This window comes from Tribolium castaneum, chromosome 7 (genome assembly GCF_031307605.1).
Source record: "Tribolium castaneum strain GA2 chromosome 7, icTriCast1.1, whole genome shotgun sequence".
In the NCBI taxonomy this organism is placed as follows: domain Eukaryota; kingdom Metazoa; phylum Arthropoda; class Insecta; order Coleoptera; family Tenebrionidae; genus Tribolium; species Tribolium castaneum.
Genome location: NC_087400.1, coordinates 4230902 through 4258535, shown reverse-complemented (window position 1 = coordinate 4258535; position 27634 = coordinate 4230902). Strand labels below are relative to the sequence as shown.

The following is a 27634-nucleotide window of genomic DNA, read 5'->3' as shown; positions in this document are numbered from 1 at the left end:
TTTGAGTCATTTCGATATCTTTAACAGTATAGGTGCAAACGATCACGCCCATATCAGTGACTCACCCTGTATATAAAATTGTTTTTTTTTTATGAACAAATGTGTGTGTAACTGTGACATAAATGTTCTAGTTACACAAAATTCGAAATAAAAAATGTCCGTTGTGAAGAAGTGTCCGCTATTGAGAGATGTCCATTAAAAGAGCTTTCACTGTTTTTGTGATTGCTTTGAATAATCTAATAATTTTTCTACTTGTTCAATAAAAGAGTGCGAATTTCGGTCAAACAAAACAAGTTGGACATACCGCAATAACATGGTAATTACAAGAGGTAATTACTGAAAATGACAATTGCGAATTATTTTTGATAAATTACTTGTAACTTCTCCGTCTTGAATCGTGTTAATTAAGAGGAAAGTACGCTTACTTGGGATAAACATTTATGTTTAGAAGAAATCCACGACGTATCTTAAGGATATTGAAATGAGCAGGTAGTTATTTTAAATAATTACAAGTATTAAGAGCAGCTATTTTAATTTTTTGTGTGTGTAATGTCTAGAGAAGATTTATCAGAGGAAACGGGAATTGAGTTTAGGTTCCCATAATGTTGATATTGGCTTTAAATTAGCTTTAGATTAAAAAACTTGGCAATGTCATTATAAAATATACGGTAAACATTTATTACACGGATATTTTCTACTTAAAACTTTTCTTGATTTTCCTGGTAGCCTGTCCCTGACAGCAAATCAGTAAATCTTTAAAGTTATTTAAAATTGAAACTAAACCATTTGTTTATTATGTGGTTATTAGAACCATTCAATTACTTAGAAAATTTTGGAAACCAAAACCAAAACCAAAATAATGTGCAAACTTTCATTAATTCATTAAAACTTATTTCAACATTAAAAAATAATCTACAAGTAAAAGGTGGAAATGACAGAACAACAAGTTGGCTTTTTAACTTTAGATTAAAAGACTAATTTTTGAAAAATTACTGCAAAGTCGCTTATGAATATTTTTCGATAAATTTGCAACAGAAAAATTCAGAATACCTTGTAGTTCTAGTAAATCGACAACTTTTAGTTAAAGCACGCAGATAATATACAGGGTGTGCCAAAACGCAAAATGTTGAATAACTTATTTTTTTCAAATGGAACACCCTGTATTTTATTAAATATATCGAATGCATTTTTGATAAGCTTTCTAACGGTATGGAGTTTCCATAGCAAATTTAAAATATTTTTTGGGATTTTTCAAAAGAATATATTTTATTACAAGACAATATGTTAGCCTAGAATCTGATAGTCAAATGGTAATTAATTTTTTGATATGTACTTATGTGATTAATTACACAAGTAATCTAATTATTATCTGATACTTAAATGAATTTCACTTATCAAGAATTAATAATAATATGAATAAAAAAAATATTTTTTATTTTTTTGAACACTTTAAGAAAAATTTTGTAAATTTGCTATTAAAACCGCATATTAATAAAAAGATACATTTGAAAAAATACATGGTATTTCATTTGAAAAAAATGAGTTTTTCAACTTTTTGCGTTTTGGCACACCCTGTACATTATTTCCGTGTTTCAAGTAAAAGTTGACTATTTCCTAAAACTGCAAGTTATTCTGAGTTTTTCTGTTGCAAATTTACCGAAAAATAGTCATAGGCGACTTTGCAGCGATTTTTCAAAAATTGGTCTTTTCTATAACGAAAAGTTGAATAATTCCGAAACAAAAAGAGATAGACACAGAATAGTTTATATGAAGTTACATTATTTTTTATGTAGATTTTACTTATGCAAAAATTTATAGGGTGTTTTATTAAAAAAAATATAACTTTGGTTCACCACCCCTGTATACAACACTCTGCGAACAATAAAAATATTTTTAGTTTGTCGACTTTAAGTCAATCTTTGGGATAATGAAAACGGCATTGCAATTTTTCAAACAACAAAAAAGTTATAGACCCATTACGCACCCCTGGGTCACCCTGTATAATATATCTGGCATTTCTGTCATAAAATAAGTAATAAATGAGTAATTCTTTTCCTGGTGCGGGAATTTTGCAAATTGATTTTGTTGTGAATGTCGTAAGAAAAGTGTCCCCAGTCGGGTAAATAATAAATTTTCGGGTCAATCCCCGAGTCCCCCCGGTCGTGCCAAAGGCTTCGTCTCTCATCGTCCATTAGTCGCAACCCGGTCTAATCCTTGGGGCTAGCGTGCGTCTGACAAGTGACCTCAGGTGACCTCGGAGGTAAGACGCATCACCCCGCAGTGCCCGCTGCAACGAGCGTCCCGACGCCGGGTCCTTAAACTCGTAACCTGGTAGACGGCGGCTCGACGCCTCACAGTTCAAATCCTGCAGGACGTTCACCCCTTTTCGCCCCCCTCCCACCCGAATCGAATTAAATCATACGATTTCGTACGACGCAAAACCCAAATGTCCTCCTCCAGGATCAATCCCGTCAGGATCATGCAGGACTGCACTCCATAAACTAAATTTTACACATTTGTAAGCGAGACGCTCGCTGCAGCCAATAAACTGCGACGGAGGATATTTTCTAGTTTAGAAGGGAAGATCGTAAAGTCGGGATGAAAACGGATGAAAAACGAACATTTTTCGGGCAATTTATATTACAGACCCGGCTAAGAAATTAACTTTGACTGCAACACATTGACAGAGAGCAAAATATAAAGCAACAAAACCACGAGAAATTATTTTAATGATGATTAAAGGAACAGAATTTTTATTCTACACATTGTTTTCTAAATAAAATTTTAATCAGAAAAGAAAGCTTCTACAGGGTGTCTCATCGATTTGAAAAAGTCCATTATTGATATTTAACTGTTAAAAAAATGATCCACTTTTTACAAAAATCGGAGATATTTTCAAAATCAAAAATTATTTTCAAAAATACAAAGTATTCCAAAAATGAGATACCAATACAAATTTATGACATTTTAATGCAAGTCTCTAAATTCTATTGAATTTTTAAACGTAGCTTCTAATACTGATGATTTTGATCTAATTAAACTTGTACTGGTCGATTCTGCTTAGTTTTTGAAATACATAATTTGATTTTTTTTTTACAAAAACGTGTTTTTTTTAATTTTTAAGACAAAAACTAGAAATTCAATAAAAGTAAGATTTTCCCCATTTTAAAGGGCAAAGTTCAATTTAAAATCTCTACCAGTTGTTAAGAGCATTGCAATTTAAGTATGTAAAAAAATAAAAAAAAAATGTTAAAAGTTTAATTATGATAAAATTAAATGAACACCCTATTGTTTGTTTTTGCTTCTCTTTAAAAACCAATTAATTTAATTCGCACTTAAATGCGTGATTAGCTGATCACGTGACCAAACTGAACCAATTTGATTAGTCTATATTCGCGTTGTTAACTTTTAACAACGAATTAAATTTAATGAAGCTTTTTATAAACTGGCCATAGAACTCATAATATGGTCCTAAAAAAATTTATTCTTTTCTTAAATTATTATTAGACGCCAAAGGTATTAGACTTGAGAGTCTTCTCAAGTTTTTAGGATTATCAACTGTCAAATTGCAAGGCTACTACGATTTTTTTGAAAATGATTAAAAAATGATTATAAAACAGTTTTTTTTTAATGAAATGATTCTGTTTTTTCAATGGCAATCAAAAGAATATCAATTTTTATGCAAACTTCTATTAATAACTTCTTTATCTATCTCTAACACTTTTTGAAATAATTGCAAAAAACTAAATTTTAGCTCATTATTTTCATTTTTAATCAAGTAAAATTTGGAAAAATACGATAAAATTGTACTATTGATTAAACGAAATGTTCGATTTTTTCACCATTTTTATTCAATAAGTTCAAAATTTAATGGCATACTGAGTGAGTTACTTTACATAATTCACTAAGTTATAACAAACCATAATTAATTATTATTGTTTTATTGCTTATTCGATAATGAACCAGCTAAAAACTAAATAAAATATTGAAGTTTGACAATTGTTGACCGTTTTACAAAGTCTACTGGATTAACTGTGAAAATTACGAACTAAAATCCGTTTTTTGTGATTTTTTTCAAAAACTGGAAGAGATAGGTATAGGGCGTATTGATAAGAGTCACCATAGATATCGATATTCTTTTGATTGCCGTTAAGAAAACACGGTCGTTCCATTTAAAAAAACTGAGTTATAGCAGTTTTTTGAAAACCATTTTGAAAAAATCATACTAGCCATGAATTTTGACAGTTGACAATTTCAAAAATTCTAGAAAACTTTTTAAACCTTCGGTTATCTAATACAAAAAAAATGTTTACTTATCGCAAAGGGTTCAAGGGCTGTAATATCTTAGATAAACCCTTGCAAATAAAAATGTTGTTAAAAAAATTGACATATGTCAAAAACTATGACAGGTAAGTACCAACAACTTGGGTAAGTTTTACTCAGCTTGAGAAGGTGAATTCAAATATGCAATAAAAATGTGTTGTTACTATTTAAAATTTTAAACTTGGCACCAATTTTTTGTAGTTTCGGAAGCTCAGCCATTTTGAAAATAATTTAGTTGAACTCAAAATGGTGGATTTAGACCGTATACAAAATTTTAAAGCTCTAGCTGTATTAGAAGTTAATAGTTTTTAATGTAAGCCCTAAAAGGATCACTCTGTATATTATCTCTATTTAGATAATATCACAAAATAAAAATTACAGATAATACAAAAAATTTCTCGATTTCACATGATTAAGTGCTAATTATGATTTTCATCATTTCATGCTACATTTCTTTTCATTTTCATCTTTTTTACATCTTCTTTAGTTTTAATGTCATTATACAAAGTTTCTTTTTTTTTCTTTTTGTACTTTACTGTAATTATATGTTTATTTTCTTTACTGTTTAATTTTAATTTTTTTTTATTATTATTATTTAAACTCGAAATGTTTTGCAGTGATGTTCAATTACACTTAGAGGGACAATTTAAAAGACTTTTAGGTCCAAAAATAAAAAAATCTGTGTTCCTATTAAAAATTTTAAGTTATTCAACTTGCAACATAAATCTCTTCTTGATTGAAGTGAGCTAAAAAATATATATATCCTTATACAGGGTGCTCAAAAACTGGCGCACCAACTCAGTGATACGTTATTGAGAAGCAAGTGCAGATTACGGGAAAAATGTTGAAAAAATTCCTAAAGTTATATTTTGAAAAATCTGGAGCTACAAACTTATTGTGTTAACTTCTTTAGTTTTCATTATTTTTTTATATTTGTATATTTCGTACCAGGTAATCGTTCCATAACAAAACGATGAATAATTATTTTAAAATTTACTATGAGATTTTAGCAGTTTTTTTGATTTAAAAAAATTAAAATTCATCCAAAAAATCACAATGTGTAGATGTGCCAACACTGGGGATTATTGCCTAGGAAACCGTTTTAAAAATAATTTATTTTTATTGTTGCTCAAATTCTATTGCGATCATGACTGTTAGACAACGTTGCCACATATCATTTACCTAAAATTAGTTATTTATCAATAACTTTAATACAAAGAATTTTTTTTACTATTTTTACCATTATATGTAACCACTTCTCTATCACACACCATTGAGTTGGTGCGCCAGTTTTTGAGCACTATATATTATACATAATATATCCTTACAACTTAAGTTTAAGTTAACTTAAAAAGGGTTGGTATTTATGTCATTAGTAAAAAAATGGTTAATTTGATAGCATTTATGGACTTTTTCAAGTCGCTGAGAGTGCTAGGACACCCTGTACGTTCTCTTAATTGTCATCCTCCTAAACGCCCTATTGTAGTACAAACAAGGCATAAAATACGAAAACAATAAAAATCGGCATTGAGAGTAGCACATAATAGTGTTATTACCCGTCAGATAAGTAACAGCGAAAGGCCATTGCCATTCTCACCTCGTCTCCTACCCGTTGTGTGATTTATACAAAGAAAAAGTACCTCTCTACTACCTAGTAGGAGGGAAATACACGCAGTTATTTAATTGAAACCGTGATTTATTTTAATCGGTTTTTATAAAATCGTAGCATGCCTCAAATCCATCAATTTCCCACTCGTCCGAAAAAACTATAATGAATTCTCCCTCTATTAATCGGCGTAGCGCCACTGTCGCAAAAAATAAATCCCCTAAACGAGGCAACAGCAGATGAAGTTGTTTACGTCTCTTTCCATTTTAATGAGACCACGCACTGCTTGTCTTACACGAATTAATTCAGTATTATACCTGTATATAGCACGGAGAGGGACAAAATTGAACTGTCATTGAATTTGATTTAATTGATGTTGGTAGGCTTGTAGTAAATGACACGAGTCGACTAGACTGACGATGGCTATAACTATCGTTGTTTATTATTTATGGTGATGTTCTATGCCAGATGAGATTTTACAGATAGTAGTTTGCTAGATTCCTATCTTTGAATCCTTTCATTGTTCAGCTCTTGTTCAAATAATTCGTGATCACGTTAAACGGTAGTTCACCATAACTTATGGAAAACGTGAAAAATGGAATCGCGGTTCTTGGGAATTGCTATCTATTGTGTACTTGGAATTGTTGAAAATGACCGGCCACCCTACATGCTTACATATTTCGAAACCGCCTCGTAAAAAATATAGCAAAAAACTCTCAAATTTTGATGTTTTTGGTCAAGTTTAGATATAGATAATTAAAAATTTACAACGATTTGATTTAAAAAAGTAGAGCCTGTTGAGTTCTTTGAGTGAGAACTTTCTTCTTTAAAGTTGTAGAAGTCCTGCTTTCTAAAATTCTTAGTTTTTATGTAATATTTTTTAAAAAGCGTGTTTTCGACAAAAAAACAAATTATTTAAAAAGCTAGGTAAAACCGACCAATAAAAAAAAATATAAAGTGTTCTTTTTAAAAAAAATCATAAGTTTGTATTGTAGCTAATTTTCGAAAACACTCTGTATACCTAATAACATTTATTAAAAGACTCATTCTCGAACTTTTCCCATTTGCTGGGACACCCTGTATCTAAAAAAATATACAGTATCGACTTTTCTTTTTATAATATTAATAATGACATCTTTTACTAGCTTTATAAACACATAAGTGAGATAAAAAAATCCGAAAGTTTATTTGTTTTGGAGACCACTTCATCGAGATAAACTTTAGAAGTACCTAAAGTTTGTACTTTTAAAAGATGACAAGACAGAAGATAAACAAGAAGCCAGAAGAGAAGACGGGAAACAGAAAAAAGTAGACATGAAATAAAAATAGTAGAAAAAGAATGACGTAGATTATTGGAGAGAACAAATAGAACAGAAGATAACAAAATAAGGGAACAAATAGAAAACAAAAGTCAAAATAAGTAAACAAAAGACAGAAAACATAAGATAGAAGGCAGAACAGAGATCAGAAGAAAAAAGAGAACAAACTGAAGACAAGAAGACAAAATCCAGTTGGCAGCAGGTAGCAGACAGAAGGCAGACAAAACAAAAGACATAAAAACAATACAGTAGACAGTAGACAGAAAATAAAAGGCAAAAGACAGTAGACAAAAGACAGAATACAGGAGATAGAAGGTACAAGACAGCAGACAGAAGATAGAAAACAAAAGACAGTAGACTGTAGAAAGAAGATATAAGACAAGACTGAAAGACAGAAGACAGTAAGTAGACAGAAGTTAGAAGACAAGAAATAAAAGACAAAAGATAGAAAACAACAGTCAGAAGATAGACAGATAGACAGTAGACAGAATACAAAAGATAGAAAAAATAAAACAGAAGACAAAACAGAAGAAGGCAGAAAACAGAAAAAAATAGACAGAAGATAGAAGACAAAAGACAAAAAACAGAAGAAAAATAGAAGACAGAATACAAAAAACAGAAAACAGAAGACAAAAGACAAAAAACAGAAGACAGAAAATAAAATACAATAGACAGAAAGCAGTAGGCAGAAGATAGAAGACCGAAGACAGAAGATAGCAGACAGAAAATAGGTTACCAAAGGCATCAGACAGTAAACAGAAAGTAGGATACAGAAGGAAGAAGTTAGATTACAAAAGACAAAAAATAGAAGATTGAAAACAAAAAACAGAAGACAAAACAAAGAAAACAGAAAACAAAACACAGAAAAAAGATAGAAGACAGAACAGAGATCAGAAGAAAAAAGAAAAAAAACTAAAGACAAGAAGACAAAAACCAGTTGGCAGCAGGTAGCAGACAGAAGGCAGACAAAACAAGAGACAAAAAAACAATACAATACACAGTAGACAGAAAATAAAAAGCAAAAGACAGTAGACAAAAGACAGAATACAGGAGATAGAAGGTACAAGACAGCAGACAGAAGATAGAAAACAAAAGACAGTAGACTGTAGATAGAAGATATAAAACAAGACTGAAAAACAGAAGACAGTAAGTAGACAGAAGTTAGAAGACAAGAAATAAAAGACAAAAGATAGAAATGAAATGAAATGAAATGAAATAAAAAAGAAATAATGATGCAAAAACTGGAAACAACAAAAAAAAACAAAATTCAACAAAAGACAAAAATTGTAGCCAAGAGAACAGACAACAGAAGAGAAAACGTAGAAAAACCGAAAAAAAACAGTCATATGTTCGATATAAATTATGCAAAAAAAGAACAATAACGAATCTAAATAGAATATGAAAAATGGTTTATTTTAAACTTGCTCGAAGCAAAATAACGAACAACGGACGAGAAATTAAATCTAATTATTCAATAAAGATTCAGCAAAGATAAGAAAACGAAAAAGATTAAAAAACCATTAATTGGAAGGGAACATCTTTTATCGTTAGAAAATATTTGTTTAACACTTGTCTGTATTTTTTCCGAGCTCGTAGTAAGCACAGAATTTAGCTTGTGTATTGGTGGTTGCGTTTTCTCTTAAGGCTGCATCTCCCTTCCAGTTTATCTCCCGCAGTTTTGCTACTTTTTAAGTAATTAAAGTAAAACGTCGGTACGATGATTTGTTTCATTAAATCGCAAATCAAAGCAAGCCATCCGTGAGTCCCTCCGGCTTGCAACAAAGGGAAAAGACCGAATCGTCAGAGCGAACGAATTTGTTTTATGTAAATTGTGCAAAACAAAACTCATCAAAGGCATCGGATGCCAATCTTACGCTTAAGTGATAGCACAAATTGACAAAGAGCGATGCAAAATGCACGTTTTGTAAAAAAAAATCTTGCGGTGCATCAACACTTGCATTCAAAGACGCCATTATCATCGACAAACGACCACCGGTGTAGCGCTCGCCGTTTGTTTTTACACAACTAGTGGAAAAAAAAATTACCGTTGCAAAGGACGGTCACGGGTGAATTGTTTAATGTGATGCACACAGGGCATGTAACAGGTTACGTCATGCTTGGTAATTGGGAAAAAATGACGAAATGAGCTATTTTGTCACTAACAGGGCGATAAAACCCGGATTTTTCTGGGAGAAGTAGCAGCAGTGTGTTTATATCATGTGACCCTTGTTCGGTTCCTTGTTAACTGTGTGGGTTATTAACATAAGACGTGCAGCACGGCTCTTTCAGTAATCGCAGCCCACTCTTCGGCCCACGGACGTCAAGTTTATTTCTGTACTCTAAGATGTATATCCAGTAGTGACTTATTTTTTGTGATTCGAATTATTTTTACACGTTTGTACACACTTGCAATTAAAGGGCAACTTTAATTTGGCATTTCAGCTTTATTGTTAACACGCTGGAATTTGTTTTGTAGCGACGTGTTTAATTATTAAAGTATTTTTAAACAAATTAATTACACAATAGTTAATTAATAATTATTCTTTTTTAAATTATTTAATCGTATTTATTATTCAAATATTTTTAAGCATATTTTGTTATTGAATTATTTAAAAAAAAATGTTTAACAATGTTTTTGTAAAATTTTACGTCGTGTTACATACAGAATAATTTTTTTTAATTTTTTGTTTTTAGAAAAAAACTTTTATTCAAAAGCTGTACGAAAAACTTAAAAATAATGTTTTTCTATCAGAGGAGAATATTTCTGCTTACAAATTAGGATTTTAAAATTTATAGGATTGTATTGTCACGCAGATTACGTAAGTATGCAAAATTTCAATTTATTGGGACAACGGGAACTCTTTCAAATTTGGGACCAAAAATATGAAACAGACAGACAGACAACAAAGCAAGTTAAATCAAAAGCTTTAAAAAAAGGAAGATGGACTCAACCAGCAATACGCAAAATAATAACAATAATATAATTTTTATAAGTTTGTTAACTGAAGGAGGAACAATGATTATAAATTTGCTTTTTTGCCAAAAATTCGCTAAAGCAGACTCCAAAATCAGAAAATTTTGCCAAATTTGAATCTAATTTGTTGTGTTCTTTTAAGCTGCCTAGAATAATTGGTAGCTTGCTTTTTTTTCGCAAAATGTTATCAAAACGAGGCATTGAATATTTTGTAAATTTCTGTAGCCAAATTAAATAAAAAATTATGTATGTACTTATTTTTTTAGTTTATTTGCTTGTTCTTCGAGCAAGAATCTACTAAAACTATAAATCAAAAACTAATAATTGCACAAAATCCAGGGTTTGTTTTTGGACACTGTGTATGTTTTTCTCGAAACCTGTGATTTTTTCAGAATTTTTCCACAATTATAACTTATTATTAGAATTTATTAACTATTTACTAAAAATTTGTTATTTCTTGTCATCTCTAAAAAAATAAAATAATTAAAAATACTTAAAAAAAATGTCGCTAGACCTACATAGAGCGAAATTTTTTCTATTTGATTTTACCGGATTTTTTTGAGTATTTCTTATTTTTTTTATTTTTTGTGTATGATTAAAATGGATTATTCTAAGTTCATTGAGTTTTTGCTGAACAAATGCTTAGAAGAAGTAAATTTTGGATAACTTTTGACTAAATTTGGTGATTTTTTGTTTTAGTGTAATAAAAACAAAAAGAAAAACTAGATTTTTAGTTTGAAAACTTGTTTAAATCATCAAAGGTTGCAAAAATAATAACATTTTTGACATTTTTTTTTTATTTATTGGCTTACTTTTTAAGAACTTTTGCGCAATAATTAAGTACGCATTAAAAAGCTACATTTCTCGTCAGTTTTGACTAAATGTGTTGTTTTTTTTATTTATTTAAAAAAAATGAACGAAAAACTTGACCTTAATCTAAAACTATGTTTAAATTCTCAGAAATTGCAAAAAATAATGTCATTTTTGACATTTATGGGAAGTTGTAGTGGCCTTTGGAAGCACTGTTTTTTTGGTTTACGACTAAACACCCAAGCAACATTTTTATTAATTCTTCATACTTCATAATAATTTATAAATAATAATAATAATAATTTATTAATAATCATCATTAATTAATGATGAGATTTCATAAGCATCTCATCTCAGATCTAATCCTTCTGCAGGGTCAAGAATAGATCGCTATATTACCGATTTGAGTTATTACAGTTAATATTATATGCAACCAATAATACGCTCTTTGTTTTACAATTTTACCGACGAGTCGGAGTCGCCTATGGCAGTTTCCTCCAATTTTGACGTAAAGCTACTTAACCCCACTTTTTGTGCATATTTTCTTCGCAAAAACCACGAATAATAGCCACAATGGGCAGTTGGCGTCTCGAAATTGGAAAAATGGCCCTTTATATAACCTTCCCGGTGGCAATGTTTCATTACTTCAACCAACCGGAATTATTCGAAGAATGGGTCGTGAAGACAAAACGGGAGCTCTACCCCCCTGAAAACACCACCCAACAACGAGAATTCCTCGATGCCATTCAAAAAATCAAAGCCAAACAAGAAGCCGACCGGATCAAGGCCTTGGAACGCAGTGCCGGGTAATTAAAACACTTGTTTTATTTAAAATTGTTTAATAAAAAGTTAAGTTGTTGATACAACTATTGCGTTTTGCTCTTCTGCAAATAAATTAAACCTGTTCCCAACACAAGGGGCACCGCACACATTAAAATACAGTACATTTCGCCCCAAAAATCGGACACAATCCCTGAAATCAGGGGCGCAGTGAGCCCCCCTAGAGACAGCGTCGTCTCGAACGTCCCCATAATACTCCCCTTTTCCTGGGGCGAAGCCCTTGCCAAAATAATCTCGGTAAAAGTCGACTCGAACAAAACTCTGGTCACAGACGTTGGCATAAGAAACAAACAAAATAAAATTACATTGGGGCTCAAACCGAGCCCCAAACAAGCCAACATTAGGAGCAAAAATCCATGTTTTAGTCTCTGTAACCCAGAAATATCATTTTTATACAAAGATTTCTGCGCTTTGCTCATCGCTAGACTCGTAGCAATTGACACAACACTCGCTATAGCGAAAACGTAACCGAAGAGTTTTCCACTGACGCCGAAACGTTGCTGCAAAATCAGACCCAAATTGAACTGCATTACGTTCATTACAAAATCAACGATTAGTTTCATAGTGAACAAGTCCCAATATTTCGGCCAGTTAACTTTGGTTAGGTTGGCAGCAGCGTTTTTCAGTTCCGTTGCAATTTGCAGTGTTGGCACTGCTTTTTTTTCTGTGGTGTGGACGTCTGGGATCAGGCAAATCAATGCTGAAATAAAGTGCTATTTGGCGCCAAAATTTGAAAACCGGTTATACCGAAATTAACCGCAACCATGGTAGATATCAAGGCAAATGTGATCCTGAAACCGTTGGCATGCTCACTCAAATGCCCACCAATCAGGGCGCCGGAAATGAAAGCAATGCCGCCTATCGCTTGCATTCGATATATCGCTGCCATTTTGGTTTCTTTTGTTTTGATTTTGTCGTCAAGGAGCGACTTGATCAGGATTGCGATTTGGGTCCCAAATGCTAAAATTTAATCTTATTTTGTTTAATTTTAAGTTTACCGCCTACTTGATAAAATCCGCGAGATGAAAAGTACAGTTAGGGACGAAAATAGTGTCGCTAGTAAATTTCCAACGAAGACAAAGGCGAGGCATAGTAGGAGGATTTTTTTGCGTCCAAGACTGTCACTTAAACTCCCCTTGAAATAATTAATTTTTGTCGCATAATTATTATTTAACTTACCACAATAGGGTTCCAAAATAGGTTAATTAAGGCTGCTAGTGAGCCTAAAACTCCTAAATAAAATTGGGTTCCTCCTAATGAAAAGGCATAGGGATTTATCGTAGTTATGACCAATGCAAAAGCAAGAGCGTCCTAAAAAGTAATATGACAAAAATAAATCAGTATAATTTTTGATATATCAAATTAAAAAAATATATTTCAAAACTTCCAAAATAATTTAACTAACAATGATTTGTCTGAAACTTTTAATAATACCTAAATTTTGACACCATACTGACATTTATGACGTCATTTGTTAATTTTTGATAACCAATATTTTTAAGTATAAAAACAAATTTCAAAAAACAATTCAAAAAAATCAAAAAATAAATAAAATAAAAAGTATAAGTTACAAAAATTATTGAGTTTTATACCAAGAGGTTAATTTTTTTGTTCCTGCTTTATTTTATAAGAGGTGGTTGTTTTTTTTTGTATTTATGTTTTATATTTTGGTATTTACGAAATCCGCTGGAGGTTTATAGAAACATCAAAAATAATTAAAAAAATATATATTTAAACGATTTTTGTTACCAAGGTAGAGACGGCGTATAAAATCGGTAAAAGCATGTTCATTCAATAAAACACTACACTTCAATGATTCAAAGAGTTTATTTATCTGATAACAAAAATGTGTACAAGATAACAAAACCTTGAAAATGACTAGACAGATTCAACCCAAAATACAGAATCATCGCATTAAAAATTTCGTATGTGACCCTTTAACCAGCACATCGCCACTTTCTTTATTTTTAAGCTCAACTTCAAGAAATGCGAGACTTTTGCCAGTTTTGAGTACACTTGCGTCAATTAGAACGTCATCTCCAATTTTCGCTCCTTTTAAATAACTGCAAAAAATGGAGAAATTAATTATTACAAAAAAATTATTATTATTTCTTGCCTCATATGAATATCAACCGAGACGTTAGGTACCTCAACTTTCGACATGAGTGCATACGTTGAAATACAATCGACTAAAGTTGCCGAAAACCCCCCATGTAACCCGCCCATGGGATTGGTATGACTTTCGTCAACTTTGAATTCTGCCGAGCATTTGCCACCACCTAGAGAGAGTATTTTTACCTACAAACGCACATTATTCGGTCCTTAATCAGTTTTTGCACCCACTTTTTCCAAAACTTTGTCGAAACCTTTGCTATTTCGGATAAAATTCATGAGGCCCTTGGCCTCTAAAACACGACCTGCCATGACTCAACTATTTCTCAAATGTTAGATATTGCCAGTAATTGTGGTATTTATGGTCAAAGTGCCGAGTTATGTAATTACTTGTGCAAATAAAACGTTTTTTTGGAAATTTGATGACATAACCTCACAATTATCTGTCAGAATGCTGTCAGTCGGGTTGTTCTTACCAGTGGCGTATCACAAAGCGTTTTAAATTAATTTAATTCCAACCAATTCATTAATTGCTTGGAAAAATGCAGAAATGTTGAGCTTTGCACTATTAACAGACTGGGAAAAAGTGATCACTAAGGTTTTTATAACAAACATGGGAAAAAAACTATTTAAAATTTGCGCTTCGTCTCATATTTTTCAAACTTTTTTGAAAAAAAAATTAAATATTTATATATATCATTTTTATATATTTTGGTTATTTATAAGTTAGTACAAAACGGATATTTTTGGAAAGAGCCATCTAGATCCAGACTGTTCCTAATTTTCTCATTACTGACCACAATCAGCAAAGAGGTGCATCTTGACGCCATAATGTAGGCCTTCTTCCGGTCTTCTGCGTCCTTATAATCAAAATCATCTTCATCAACAGCCATAATAACGACCTTAAATTCCAGCCCTTTGACTCTCAAAGCCCACGCGATCAAAAACTGATTAATCTCCCTGTGTTTCAAAAACAGTTCAACATCGCGGACCGCATTTGGTCTAAAACTATTTTCAACAAATTCCGCATCAATGTATTTATTGATACTTTCAGGAATTAGTTTTTCGTTGACTAAAAACGGAATCACACACAAATCGTGTGCTTTGATCCCTTTACTCGAACACAAATCTATAATAACTCGGGCTATCATTTTATCAATGTTGTTTTGGGAGTCCACCCAGTATACTGGAGGCCCCCAAACATGGTGTCCAATCGTAATTTCGGGTATATTGACATTTTGTAGAATTTCCTTCGGTAGGAGGGGCATAGGAACACTGTAGAATTGTCTAAACACTTCGAAAATAAACCCAGTCGAACGCATGACTTTGCTTAAAATCAAAGACGGCGTTTTGAGGATTTGTGGCGAGTGTTTGGGGAGGAAAAGGGAGGCTTGGTTTATGTCAACCATGAACCATAACTCCCCCCAGTTTGTGCCATCATGGCTTTGTAGTTTTTCTAAAATGTTATCCGAATGCAGTATTGCATTCGGACAAGACTTAAGGCTGCAGTTCCCGGCGTGATAACACCGATAGATGGCGCTGAGGGTGTTTCCGATAATGGCGCCATCTAGGGCCAGGCAAATGGCCTCAGCTTCGTCCATAAACACATGTTTGTAGGCGTTTTGGTTGTTTTTGAAAAAGTCAGACAGGGAGATGTAAAATCGGGTCGTGTCGACGTACTTGCGTATGCCCAAGGCCTCCATTTTCAGCTCCATGTCGTACCTGAAAGTGTTTTGTACATTTTTTGTGTGGTAAATTAAAATGAAATTAAAAAAACTATAACATTAATGAACTTCTGATCAAAGTGACCTAGGTTTGTGAAATCAAGTTGGCATAATATATTTTATATTATTATTAATATATCTAATATTATATATAAATATATAATAATATATATTAATATGGATTAGGTTAACTTTCATATCTCCTGTTCTCCTGTCTATATTTCCATTTTTTTTTAAGTCAAATGCAACTTGAAAGGTTATTTATATAGAGTTTTTCATATTTTTTTAATAGAAAAATTCATTGGATAAAAATTTTAATACAAAATTAATCAGATGAATTCCACAAAAATATTAAAAGAAATATAAAGGTGTGTAAATTTATTAACCTTTAAATATGTATGAAAACATAAATAAAATTCAGATCGTAGTAGCCAGTGATATTGAAATTAAGTTGGCAAGATTGAATGATGTGCAGTCAGAAAATCTGCACTGTCAGATTTTGTATGTACTGGGAATATTTCCCAGATTTTTTTCAATAAAATGCAACTTATAGAAGGAGTTTTTTATACAGGGCTATTCGTATTTATGCACCAACATTTGAACATAAAGAATAATCTATAAAATAGTGCTTATTTAAATATAAAAAAAAATAAAATAAAAATAAAAATAATAAAAAAAACACTAAAAATATTTCCCGGAAAGGCTGCACCTGGAAATCAGTTTTTACAATACAAGGTGTTTCTTTTAGAGCCTACATTGGCAGGTGTTAGTTGAAAACATCACAGCTCTTGAATGCTTGAACCCTTTGATATAAATGAATATTTTTTTTACATCTGATAACTAAAGATTCGTAGGTAGGTCCAAAGATTGTCAACTGTCAAATTTCAAGGCTAGTATGATTTTTGGTGAAATGTTCGCAAATGGCTATAACTCAGATTTTTTAAATGATATGACTTATTTTCTTAACGGCTTCTGCAATAGATTGTACATCAATCTATAGGATTACTTTTATCAACATGCCCTTACAGTTTTTGAAAAAAATGTAAAAAACTTATTTTTATTGTTTATTTTTATTTCTTGTGGTGGTTATCTTTTCTCGTAGTTCCGGCATTCTTTAATTTTGAAAATAATTTAATTGAACTCACAATGGTCGAATTGGGTTATGCCCAAAATTTTAAAAGTTCTAGCTGCATTAAAAGTTTTTAAAAAAGCATCAGCCTGTATTAATAGTCAAATAATTCCGAAGATTAGTGTGATACCTCTAATTCTTATCAGTGAGATAGAAAATGAGTTTTTATTTAAAATAATATCATTTCAAATGTTGTTACATAAATACGGACAGCCCTGTATAAAATTCAACTTAAAAAAATTTTTTGGAAACATACAGGGTGATTCAAAAGTGTCGGACAAACTCTCGTATGGTGTTAAAAGACGTTCAGTTAAGCACAAAAATGAAGTCAGATTTTTTTAATCGACTTAATTTTTATGTATTTTTTATTTTATTTTTTATGGCAAGTTTTTTTAATGATTTGTACATAAGACATTTATTGTTTTTTTTTAATGTTTTTTAATACTGCTTGATGTCCTTTATCACCACCCGAGAAACTGTTCGGTACTTTTGAATCACCCTGTATAAAACGCAACCTGGATGAATTACCTAATTCCGGGCCAGTAGCAGATATACAGCGCCCGATTGTGCTCATTAAGTCTGCCATCGTGGTAAAGCTGCTGAAGTTTCCTTAAAACCAGCATTGTTTTACCAGTCCCAGCAGCCCCATGAACCACCAGCACCTTATCCCTTCTCCCAACTTCCCCACTCAAAAGCTCCATTTGTTCCTGTGTCAGCAGTGCCACCAACCCACGATCAATCTCATCAACAAACGCCCCACAACCCAAAATAATAAATCTGGAGCAATTAGGCACCAAACGAAAAATTCACACAAACCTGTTCAAAAGTTTCGTAAAAATACCCTCATCAACGTTGGCTCCACTGAGCACATTATCATAAAACCACTGATCAAATTTGCTCTGATCTGAAATTGTGTCTTCGAAAACGTGCAAATTGTGGTCCTCCTTCCACCGTTTGGTGACTTGTTGTCTAGGGTCGCGAGTGTAAGGGGTCAAGAAGGGCCACATGACGTAGTTCTGGACCCCTTTTTCCAGGGGGTTCCCCCCGAGGATGTTCTGGAGGACCTCCAGGTGGTCGCGGAGTTGGTGCTGGGCCGAGCGTTTGTTGTTTTTAATTATTTTCGCATCGCTTGTTTTTTCTAAATTGCTCCGATTATTGTCGTTTGTTGATTTAACTTCGATCAAAGTCACAAAACGGGAGTCGTTAAAAGTGGCAAAAACGACAAAGTCGTGCTCGCGAATCATCAATTTGCCCACTCTTTGATTTCGAAAAGAGTGGCCAGCGTATGAGGTGCCATGGAAGAAAATCATCCATAAATTTCGAAATTTGGCGTTTTGGCCGAATTTCGTCAATTTGGTGAAAACTTCTTGTTCGGCTAAACTCGCCTGTTTTTCCCCCGATTTTCGGAATGTTTTGGGAATGCTGTACACGGCCGCGGCGCCATCTTGGGCTGGAAATTCACGTTTGATGTATCTGAAGAAGAGAAGTAATTATTGCAAGATCCTGTTTAACCGCTTTGCGCGCTGCTCAAAAACTGGTAGCCAGCCGCACATTTTTGTATTTTTAGTTTGAACCAACTTGCAACATATTTATGCAAATCGAGTGGTTTGAAGAGAGTCACTCGCGGTCACTGGTGTCAAGAATTAATTATAATTACGTGCAGAAGTAAATAATTACTTAGGCTTCAATTGTAATTGCAATTTTTAACTATTTACATCCAGCGAATTCTCTCATAGACCGAACACTTTGAAATATGTAGTTAAAACTACGGAGGACTACAAGTTAGGAGGATTCTCTGAACACAAAGGATTAGTACGGCAGAGTAAAAATGAGGGCGCTTTTACCGTCTCGGCAATCGTTTTAAATCCAACCAATTAACTAATTACTTGGAAAAAAATGCAGAAATGTTGAGTTTTGGGCTCTTAACAGGTTGAGAAAAACTGACGGCTAAAATTGGCATAAAAAACATTAGAAAATAATTTTTAAAATTTAAAATTTACGCTTCCTTCTGTATTTTTCAAAACGCTGCGAATACGGTTATAGATACAAGAAAAATGTTAGGAAGGAATTTGTAGAGAATTAAATCTTCTTTAAAAAAGTCAGCGAGACCATATCTCTAACGTCAACGGTTTAGGTCCTAATGGCGTTTAAAGACGGATTAAGTAAGGTTAAGTAACGGAAAATTAATTTATACCTAAACTGTAAAAGATAGAAACATAGTATTCAGAGTTTTTTATAGTAAATTTAATTCTCTACAACTTTGTCCTCTACACTTTTTTTGTATCTTCAACTGTATTCCCAGCGTTTTGATAAATATGCGGCGGTGCGCAAAATAAAAGGCTCGAAAGTTTAAGAAGTTTGAAAAGAAATTGTAAACACCCTGTAGTACTTCAGATCATTCAAACTTAATTAATATGTCTGTTAGACCTTGTTCAAGACGTTCATACCAATAAAGTCATCAAACAAACATCGTTTCTAGTTTTTAATAACTTAAAAAAAATGTGAAAACTTTTTGGTTTTTATTTTTAATTTTTTTTTATTTTCTATTTTTTTTTATTTTGAATGTTTTTATTTTTGCTATTTTTTTAAAAGATTTTTTTAAGATTTTTTATAAGAATTTTTTAAATTTTTTATTGTTTTATTTTTGATTTTTTTTGTTTTACTTTTTATTTTTTATTCACTCTGTATAATCAAAAATATTTTCCTGAAATACGTCCTAGAGTATAAATACCGTCTACAGAATATCAAAAGTCCAACTTTACTAATAACTAAGCTACGGAAGACGGGAGCTGAGCTGGGTCACCCTGTAGTTTACGATTAAATTTTTGCATTATGTTTATGTCTTATTAAATAATTAATGCTCTATTTGTCTGTATTTTTGTTTGTTTGTCATTAACCGTTATATAAATACAACAATTTTTTCAAATTTGTTGATTTGAAAAGTTAAAAAATCACCCTGTATTGTATTTGGGACAGTAATTAATTACAATGGACGATTTATGGTTGGTACGCCTGTGCGAAGATCCCAAAATTTCCGTTTGATTCCAATTTGCCAACAAACATGTAAAGCAAGTTGGCCATGAAACAGATTAAGATAGCAACCCAACCCAGCTACAATTTACTTTTTATAGCTGTAATTAAGCTACCAAATTGGAATAACTAATGGAATCAAAGCTAAAAATGACTCACCGGTTTAGGTACTCAGTGCTGTCGACGCCACTGTCTTGCGAGGGTAGATATATCCGGAGTTTCGGATCGTCATCATCAGGACCCAGCTCTTCGTTTGTTCCAACCATGGCTCACTCACTTTGCTAATTTTAGCATGTCGCACGTTTAACGCAATTTAGAAAATGTATCGCTTATCGTTTACAAACAATTCGATTAATTACACCGTTATCTGTATATATATGGGAAAAATGAAGCAAGTGTGTTTTTATTTTGCGCACCTGTTATCAATTAGCGGAAATTGACAAATATTCTTATCAATTGCTAGCTCGGAGTTTGAGTGGGAATCCCGATGATCGGCGAAATTCTTTGACCCAAAAAAAATCATTTAAAATTTCACAGTTGGCGCCATTTTGAAAAAAATTTAGTTGAATTAAGTATTATCTTGTACAAGAACTTAGCTATGAGTGAAGGTATGAGTTATTCAGATAAATTCAGGTTGATACCACAAGTGCATTGTTTTTTATATTAGCTGTTTCAAAACTATAAAAACGCCAACGTCGCATTTTCTCTCAAAATTATTTATGCAATTCAAAAAAATAATAGCTAATGTAATTTATACTCGTATTAATGACTACTTTACAATTTTATTATTCTTATTTAAAAAAATAATTTGATAAAATGCGACGTTTTTATAGTTTTGAAAGAGCTAATACTTAAATTTTAATGGATTTTGCAAGCAAAGGATAGACTTATGGATGATTTCTTAAGGTGCGACAAAGCAAGAGCTAACACATTTTAAGTACGGCAATTAAATGTCTAATTGACAGATCACGTGACCAAATTGAACCAATCAGTTGCGAACATTTACGAACTAATGGCAGATTAACTTTAAAGAACGCATTAAATTTTAATGGTCAAAAGTATGGAACCAATCGTTTTGTGCCGAAACTCTCAAGTGTAATTATTTTTCGACAATTTTTTATTCGAAATTTCTTTTATTTTTCAAATTATCAAAAAAAATTGTAATGGCATCCTTATACGGCAATTTTTTTGGGGAAAGAAAATGCTCTAAAAATTACTTGTAATTTAATAATATTGTTTTAGAATCAATTGTTTTCTAAAAATAAATTATGAAAGTTGTATAAAGTATAAAATAAAAGTTATAAAACTAAAAGGAATTTCGAAATTTTAAAGGTTTTTTTGTCAAACAAATCAAATCATTTAAAAAACTAACAAAAATCAACCAATCCTAAATATATAAGTGTTAAAAGCTACATCTAAAAATGCAAAAATACAGGGTGTTCCATTTAAAAAATCACCTGTATCGTGGCTAACTTTGACAACACCCTGTATACCTACTTAATGATAATTTTAGGCGAGTCAGGGGCTTAATACCGTTGTAAAAAAATATTTTTTTAACATTCAAAGGTTGCCTTTTGACTTCCAATTTAATTTTTTTTTCATTTTCGTTATTTAAAACAATGATCGAAAACATGTCACACCCACATAGTCATTAGTTTAATAATGATTGTGTCCAAATAATTGCATCTGAATCAAGGTTCTATTTCAGTTGCCAACCAAACAGTTAATGTCTTCCTGGTCTCTCAAAATTATGAACTTTACATAATCCACAATCATATTTATGTGCAACCTTTTGATTTTTGTCACATTTTCTTTTTGCTTCAGTTGGTAATAAAAGTAGGTGTTCCTCCTTAAATCTTGACATTTTCACCCAAAAGTGACATTTACACCTAATCTAATGTTTAAGTTGGCAATACTTGTTGTTTTTCCCAACTTACCTTGTCCTTTGGAGAATTACAGCGAGGTTAAGGAACTCCTCGACCGCTGGCAGTACAACACACGCCAACGGTGGTGGAGTTACCACTCCTCACTATATCCAAGAATTTCGGTACTTTTACCCAGTCGTACCAACTGCTCTGTTTTTAATTGTGGCCGATAAAAGCGCCCGCTGGAGTCAAGGCCAGAAAAGGCCATTGGACTTTACACAAAACCGAAACTTGACCAAAACATGATAGGAAGTTGGCAGAGCTGGAAACAATCGCAGCCATAAATGTCACAGTTATGTTAGCGTAAACCCGTTCTATTATTACGTTTTTTGCTGTCATTTGGCTTGATTTAATGGTTTTTGTGGCATTCGTAATGTGAAATATTATTCGTCGATGCAATTTATACCCGATATGTCATAAATCGAGGCGGAAATGCCGTTTTATCAGTTTGTTAGGTTGGCACGTCTTTGCAATCACGGCTATCTTCGCGATAATTGCGCAAGAATTCCGCATTTTTTACTCATATGTTGGTGGACATGACCGGTTTCAGCGCCAAATCTATTTTTAGATTATTGTTACAATTTCCACAGCGCTCCCGATTTTAGGTTATTCACCCAGCCAACTTCAGGCCGGTGAATCCCGAATTAGAGATGGGTGCGTGCGTATTTTTTCGAATAAATTGGAAAAACTGCTCCCAGGCAATGAACCGACTGTGTCCGCCAACGCTCAGTTGAACATGAACTTGATGCCATTTACCTCGGCCATGAAATGAAATCTGAAGGCCGTTCCCCTCTACTCCTTTCTAATACTCGCAGCATACGCGCTCCTCTAACGCGCTTGGCGCCCTTCCGCCATTTTGAATCCGTTTCGAAAAAAATATATGTGTTTAACGCGCAGTTTTAGAATTTGGCGCCAAAAATAATCAATTAGAACCAAGACCTTGAAGCCAATGGAATAATTCATCAGTTTTATTTCTTCCAACTAGTTCGGTTTCATCGAACCGATGAGGAATTTTTCTGGTCGCTGCCAGTGAAACTGAAACTTCCGTTCGAACCGGAATGCTAGAAACGAGATAGACTGCAAGTGGGGAAGGAAAAAATTAGAAATATTTCTTGTGTGAATTTAATGATAAGTGACCATTTGATAGTTTTCATGTATTAAATTCTCGGCATACGAGCACATGTTTACGAGAGATAAATTTTATATTTGATAAAGTTTACTCGAAACTTAATAGCTCTATAACTAAGCCTGGAAATTAAACCAAACAAAAAATTCTAGTTATAAGAATTATTATCTTTGATTAAAAATGGACCTACCCACTTGTTTCTACTCCTAATATTAGTTAAATTTTTTAATAGATATTTATTCATAGGTTTTTTACAGGTAGGAGGAACGAACAAATATAAATCAGTGTATTAAAACAGGTTGGATGCTTTTTTCTTCAGAAATGTTTTTAATAGAGTTCAGTCTACTTTTATAATGAGTGAGATATCAAAAATGTCAAGTGAAACATGCATTTTGTGTTAGTTTTCCATCACTACAATACAAATAACTCATTTTTTAATCCTAACACAGGGTGTCATGATCAGACGAGTTAAAAACTCATATAATTTTTCCAAAAGAAATTCAGAAATTTTTATTTACCCACCTGTTGAGAGCCACTGTGTGGCTTTTGGTAGTTTATTTGCAGTTTTTTTTTTATTAAAAATAATGGAGATGGTGGCGCATGGGCGTTTTGAGAATTTTTCAAAATTGTGGCTAACATGTTTATTTGTGAGGCAGGTTCAAATCCTAGTCCTGGCAAAAAAATTTTTTGTTTTTTTTTTTCGTAAAATTAAATAACACAACACAAGTTGAAATAGAAGAATAACGTAGTGGACCAAAAAATTAATTTACCCCTAGTGTTTTGTTAATATTATTAAAATTTACGCTGATTTTTATAATTCTACATCAGCGGTTCTCAAAATTTGGGATTTTTTGGGAAAATTATGAATTTCTTATGCATTTTATCTACCTTTAAATTTTTCCTAAACTATTCCCTAACACGCTGTATTTGTTAGAAAAAAATTAACTTCGTTGTTAAAAATCAAAATACTTAAGTTGACATTTTTGTATTATTATACGTGTTGTGTATTTCAAAAGTGAAATCAATCAGGGTTGAATTGTTTGAAACCAACACTGACTACTGAAACAGCGGAAACTTTTAAAAATTTCAATGCTTTACGACACTTACAACCACAATGAAACAAACGTATTAGAATTTCAACAGAAAACATTGTTAAAATGTCCCTCTTGTACAGTTTATGAATGATAATCAGACTTTAAGTAGGTAATACTAACCTATAGAACATAGTAAAAATCTAGCGTGTGAATTTTACCCAACATCAGCCGTTTCAAAAAGTATTCTAGTTGAAAATAAATGTCTCTATTATTTTTTTTATAAACTAAATTCAATAAAATCAACATGTGTTTCACAATTGACTGAAAAAAGCACTACAGTAAATTTAACTTATTTAATTATAATACAGGGTGAGTCATTGATAAGGACGTGCTTGATTGCACCTATACTGTCAAAGATATCGAAATAAATTAAATGGCACTGCAAATGGGAAGTCCAAGTGTACGTCCTAAAATTATTTTGCCCTATACAGGGTGTTTTATTTTTACAGTGCAGCCTTCAACATAGTTTTTTTAAATGGCACCCCCTGTATATTTGTACATACTTAAATGCGCACTTTTTAGGCTTTATAAATCAATTTAGTTTTTGCAATTTGCTTTAACCATTCAGAAGTTATTTAATTTTTTCTACAATTTTGTGCGTCTGCAAGCACATAATTAAAAAATCGCAGTGCGCTTGGTTTTCAAGATATTGAGTTGGGATTTCGTCTGTGTGTAAACAACTGTCGGAGGTATTTTTCGGCGACAAGACTGTCCATTTACATTACCATGCTGTGACACATTCATTTTGGTAAACTTTGAAGGCCCATAACTTGATTTTTTCAAATAGCACTCTCTGTATTTTATTACTGAGTATTATTCAGCATCCCATTTTACATCTTTTTCACCTCCTAATTTTTTTCTAAAAGTTGATAGTTTCGGAGATAACTCGATTTTTCTGATACCAACGTAGTGTGCCATGTAAAACAATACATTCTGACATAACACCATCAGACTGGCGTTTTTTGTTAATTAAATTAAATTAATTTATTTAATTAATGCCGCTTCTATAAACCGACCCTAAATCAGAGAGAAAGCGCAATAATGATTGTCATAATCGGTGACTGAGAAATAATGAGTAATGGATGATAAATGATAAGAGAATGATTGGTTGCGGAAAAATGCTAATAGGAATGGCAGGTTTCGCATTCAATGATTATAATTATTGAAAAAAATGTTAATAAGTTTTATTTTAACCGTCATACCCTCACTAGACGTCACGCTCGATCTCATTGTATGCATTATTCATAGCAAGTTTATGTTATGTTCATGTGACCATCCTGTACCATTTTAGAAAACAACGAGAATTCAGAATCTCAGTAAAAACCGAAAAATTGGACAGTGAATTTTCTCTAAAGCTTTTTTTTGAATTACGAAGAAAACACTTTAGAACAATTTATTACCAAAAACAAAAATTTATTTTAATTACGAATAGGTAAATTAATGAAAAATAACAAAAAAACAAATTTTTATTTTATTCGTAAATTATAGAATTTCGTCATTTCATAATGACTTATTATTAGTTGTTAAAATGTATTTTTTTCTATGTCATAATCATAAAGATATTTTTGAACATAAATTTTGTCAATAACAATAACTGTGTTCAGTTTAAAGATTTAAAGCTCAAATTAACTTTTCTTCTAGGTTTTTTCTTAAATTTTGTTCATTTATTTCCTTTGAACACCATTTTTATTTTTTCCGACATTTTGTACAAAATATACGTCAACTCGAATAATCCTAATGTAATTCAAATAATAATAAATAAACGAGTTATTTATTACATAAGATGATAATATTTAGGCGTAGGTCGAGAGACTGAAACGCCTGAGAAGATAATATTGAATTTTATTGTCGTAAAGAATCCAAAATTTTATTCCATTTCCCATTATTTGGATCGAATTACTGAGTTAGTTTGATTGACAATAAAATTATAAATGTTAAAAAAAACAATTAAAAAAAACACCAATGACAGAAAAACAACAATAGTTGTGAACTATTATACTCGTATTTCTCCAGACGATAAAATTTCGTTTTACCATGAAGTAATCAGTGAATAAAATGCCGTTTTACCGTTTACTCAATTTTTTTAACGTCTGAAAAGTAGCTGTTCCTACAAGGGCGTAATCACAAAATTTGAAAATGATTTTTTTTGAAAAGCAGTAAACGAAATTCAAAATGGTTTCTTTACAATTGGGTGTTGTATTTTCAATTGTTGAATAATTCCCTCACCGATTAGTTTGTACTTCATTTTAACCGAGTTTAAAAGAGTTAAAACCGCGATTTATTACGTAACCATAGAAAATTTAAGTTTAAGTCTCATGAAAAAAATATCGTAACTTTCTAAGGGCCTTAGCAACAATATGTATATACAAATTTGAAAAAAAAATCTTAAGTCATTTAAAAATGAAATGAAAAAAAAACTTTTGGTTATTTTATTTTTTATCAAAAATTGTACATATTTTTTTGATATATTTTATTAGGGATCTAGTATTTATAATATGTATAATATATAATGTATGCATAATATAATTTATTAACTTATTAGCCGAACTTTAGGCTTTTCCATAAAAACATTAAAATTATTAAACTGTTTAACCCATTAAAACTTGGTTAAAAATATTTAAAACGAGATAAGAACTGGTCACTGAGTGCTTAACCTAAGAACAACATCAAATTTAAAAAAAAATATTTTATTTATTAATTTTTTTAAACTAATGTAGAAATCTAAACGTCAGATTTGAAATCTACACTTTAAAAGTGTTAAATTTGCAAAAAGTGAAATTTTGTAAACCGTTATTATGATTAGGACTCCGGTGATTTTCTTCAGAAATTATTATTTTTTTTTTCTATAGAAAATATGGTGAGTTTAAGTCTGATGAAAAAAAATATCGTAACTTTGTGAGGGCCTTAGCAACAATATATACAAATCTGAAAAAAAATCTTAAGTCATTTAAAAATAAAATGAAAAAAAAACTTTTGGTTATTTTATTTTTTATCAAAAATTGTACGTATTTTTTGATATATTTTATCAGGGATCTAGTATTTATAATATGTATAATATATAATGTATGCATAATATAACTTATAAACTTATTAGCCTAACCTTAGACTTTTCCATAAAAACATTAAAATTATTAAGCTGTTTAACTCATTATAACTTGGTTAAAAATATTTAAAACGAGATAAGAACTGGTCACTGAGTGCTTAACCTAGGAACAACATCGAATTGTAAAAAAAAGATTTTATTCATTAATTTTTTTAAACTAATGGAGAAATCTAAACGTTAGATTTGAAATCTACACTTTAAAAGTGTTAAATTTGCAAAAAGTGAAATTTTGTAAACCGTTATTATGATTAGGACTCCGGTAATTTTCTTCACAAATTATTTTTTTTTGTTCTATAGAAAAAAATATGGTGAGTTTAAGACTCAAGAAAAAAAAATCGTAACTTTGTGAGGGCCTTAGCAACAATATATACAAATCTGAAAAAAAATCGTAAGTAATTCACAATAAAATGAAAAAAAAACTTTTGGTTGTTTTATTTTTTATCAAAAATTGTACGTATTTTATTAGGGTTCTAGTATTTATAATATGTATAATACATAATGTATGCATAATATAACTTA

At 31.5% G+C, this 27634-nt stretch overlaps 4 protein-coding genes and 1 non-coding gene across 6 annotated transcripts; 1 reads left to right on the top strand and 4 right to left on the bottom strand.

Moving 5' to 3' along the window:
• The first annotated feature begins 11499 nt into the window (after positions 1-11499).
• On the top strand, positions 11500-11898 carry LOC660523 (uncharacterized protein). The gene has a single exon (XM_966747.4). It carries the CDS (start codon positions 11606-11608, stop codon positions 11840-11842), a length of 237 nt encoding a protein of 78 aa, XP_971840.1. The 5' UTR covers positions 11500-11605; the 3' UTR covers positions 11843-11898.
• Positions 11856-13712, bottom strand: LOC103314416 (major facilitator superfamily domain-containing protein 9). Its single transcript, XM_008200473.3, has 5 exons — positions 13622-13712; positions 13052-13183; positions 12878-13007; positions 12620-12832; positions 11856-12572 (listed from the first exon to the last, which is right to left on the bottom strand). Exons 1-5 carry the CDS (start codon positions 13661-13663, stop codon positions 11899-11901), a joined length of 1191 nt encoding a protein of 396 aa, XP_008198695.1. The 5' UTR covers positions 13664-13712; the 3' UTR covers positions 11856-11898.
• On the bottom strand, positions 13681-14438 carry LOC103314417 (acyl-coenzyme A thioesterase 13). Its single transcript, XM_008200475.3, has 3 exons — positions 14216-14438; positions 13989-14170; positions 13681-13935 (listed from the first exon to the last, which is right to left on the bottom strand). The coding sequence occupies exons 1-3, from the start codon at positions 14294-14296 to the stop codon at positions 13779-13781; spliced, it is 420 nt and encodes a 139-aa protein (XP_008198697.1). The 5' UTR covers positions 14297-14438; the 3' UTR covers positions 13681-13778.
• LOC103314418 (hypothetical protein) lies at positions 14214-20323 on the bottom strand. Of its 2 annotated transcripts, XM_008200476.3 has the most exons (4): positions 20027-20306; positions 17654-18310; positions 17366-17614; positions 14214-15706 (listed from the first exon to the last, which is right to left on the bottom strand). In XM_008200476.3, the coding sequence occupies exons 1-4, from the start codon at positions 20131-20133 to the stop codon at positions 14704-14706; spliced, it is 2016 nt and encodes a 671-aa protein (XP_008198698.1). In that variant the 5' UTR covers positions 20134-20306; the 3' UTR covers positions 14214-14703. The 2 variants fall into 2 exon arrangements, with proteins under 2 accessions (XP_008198698.1, XP_064213916.1); XM_064357846.1 differs by lacking the exon at positions 17366-17614 and having other exon boundaries at positions 20027-20323.
• A 1473-nt stretch (positions 20324-21796) lies between these two features.
• On the bottom strand, positions 21797-21922 carry Mir2765 (microRNA mir-2765). Its single transcript, NR_038621.1, has one exon. It is a non-coding gene; the product is annotated as a microRNA mir-2765 (primary transcript).
• Between the last annotated feature and the right edge of the window lie 5712 nt (positions 21923-27634).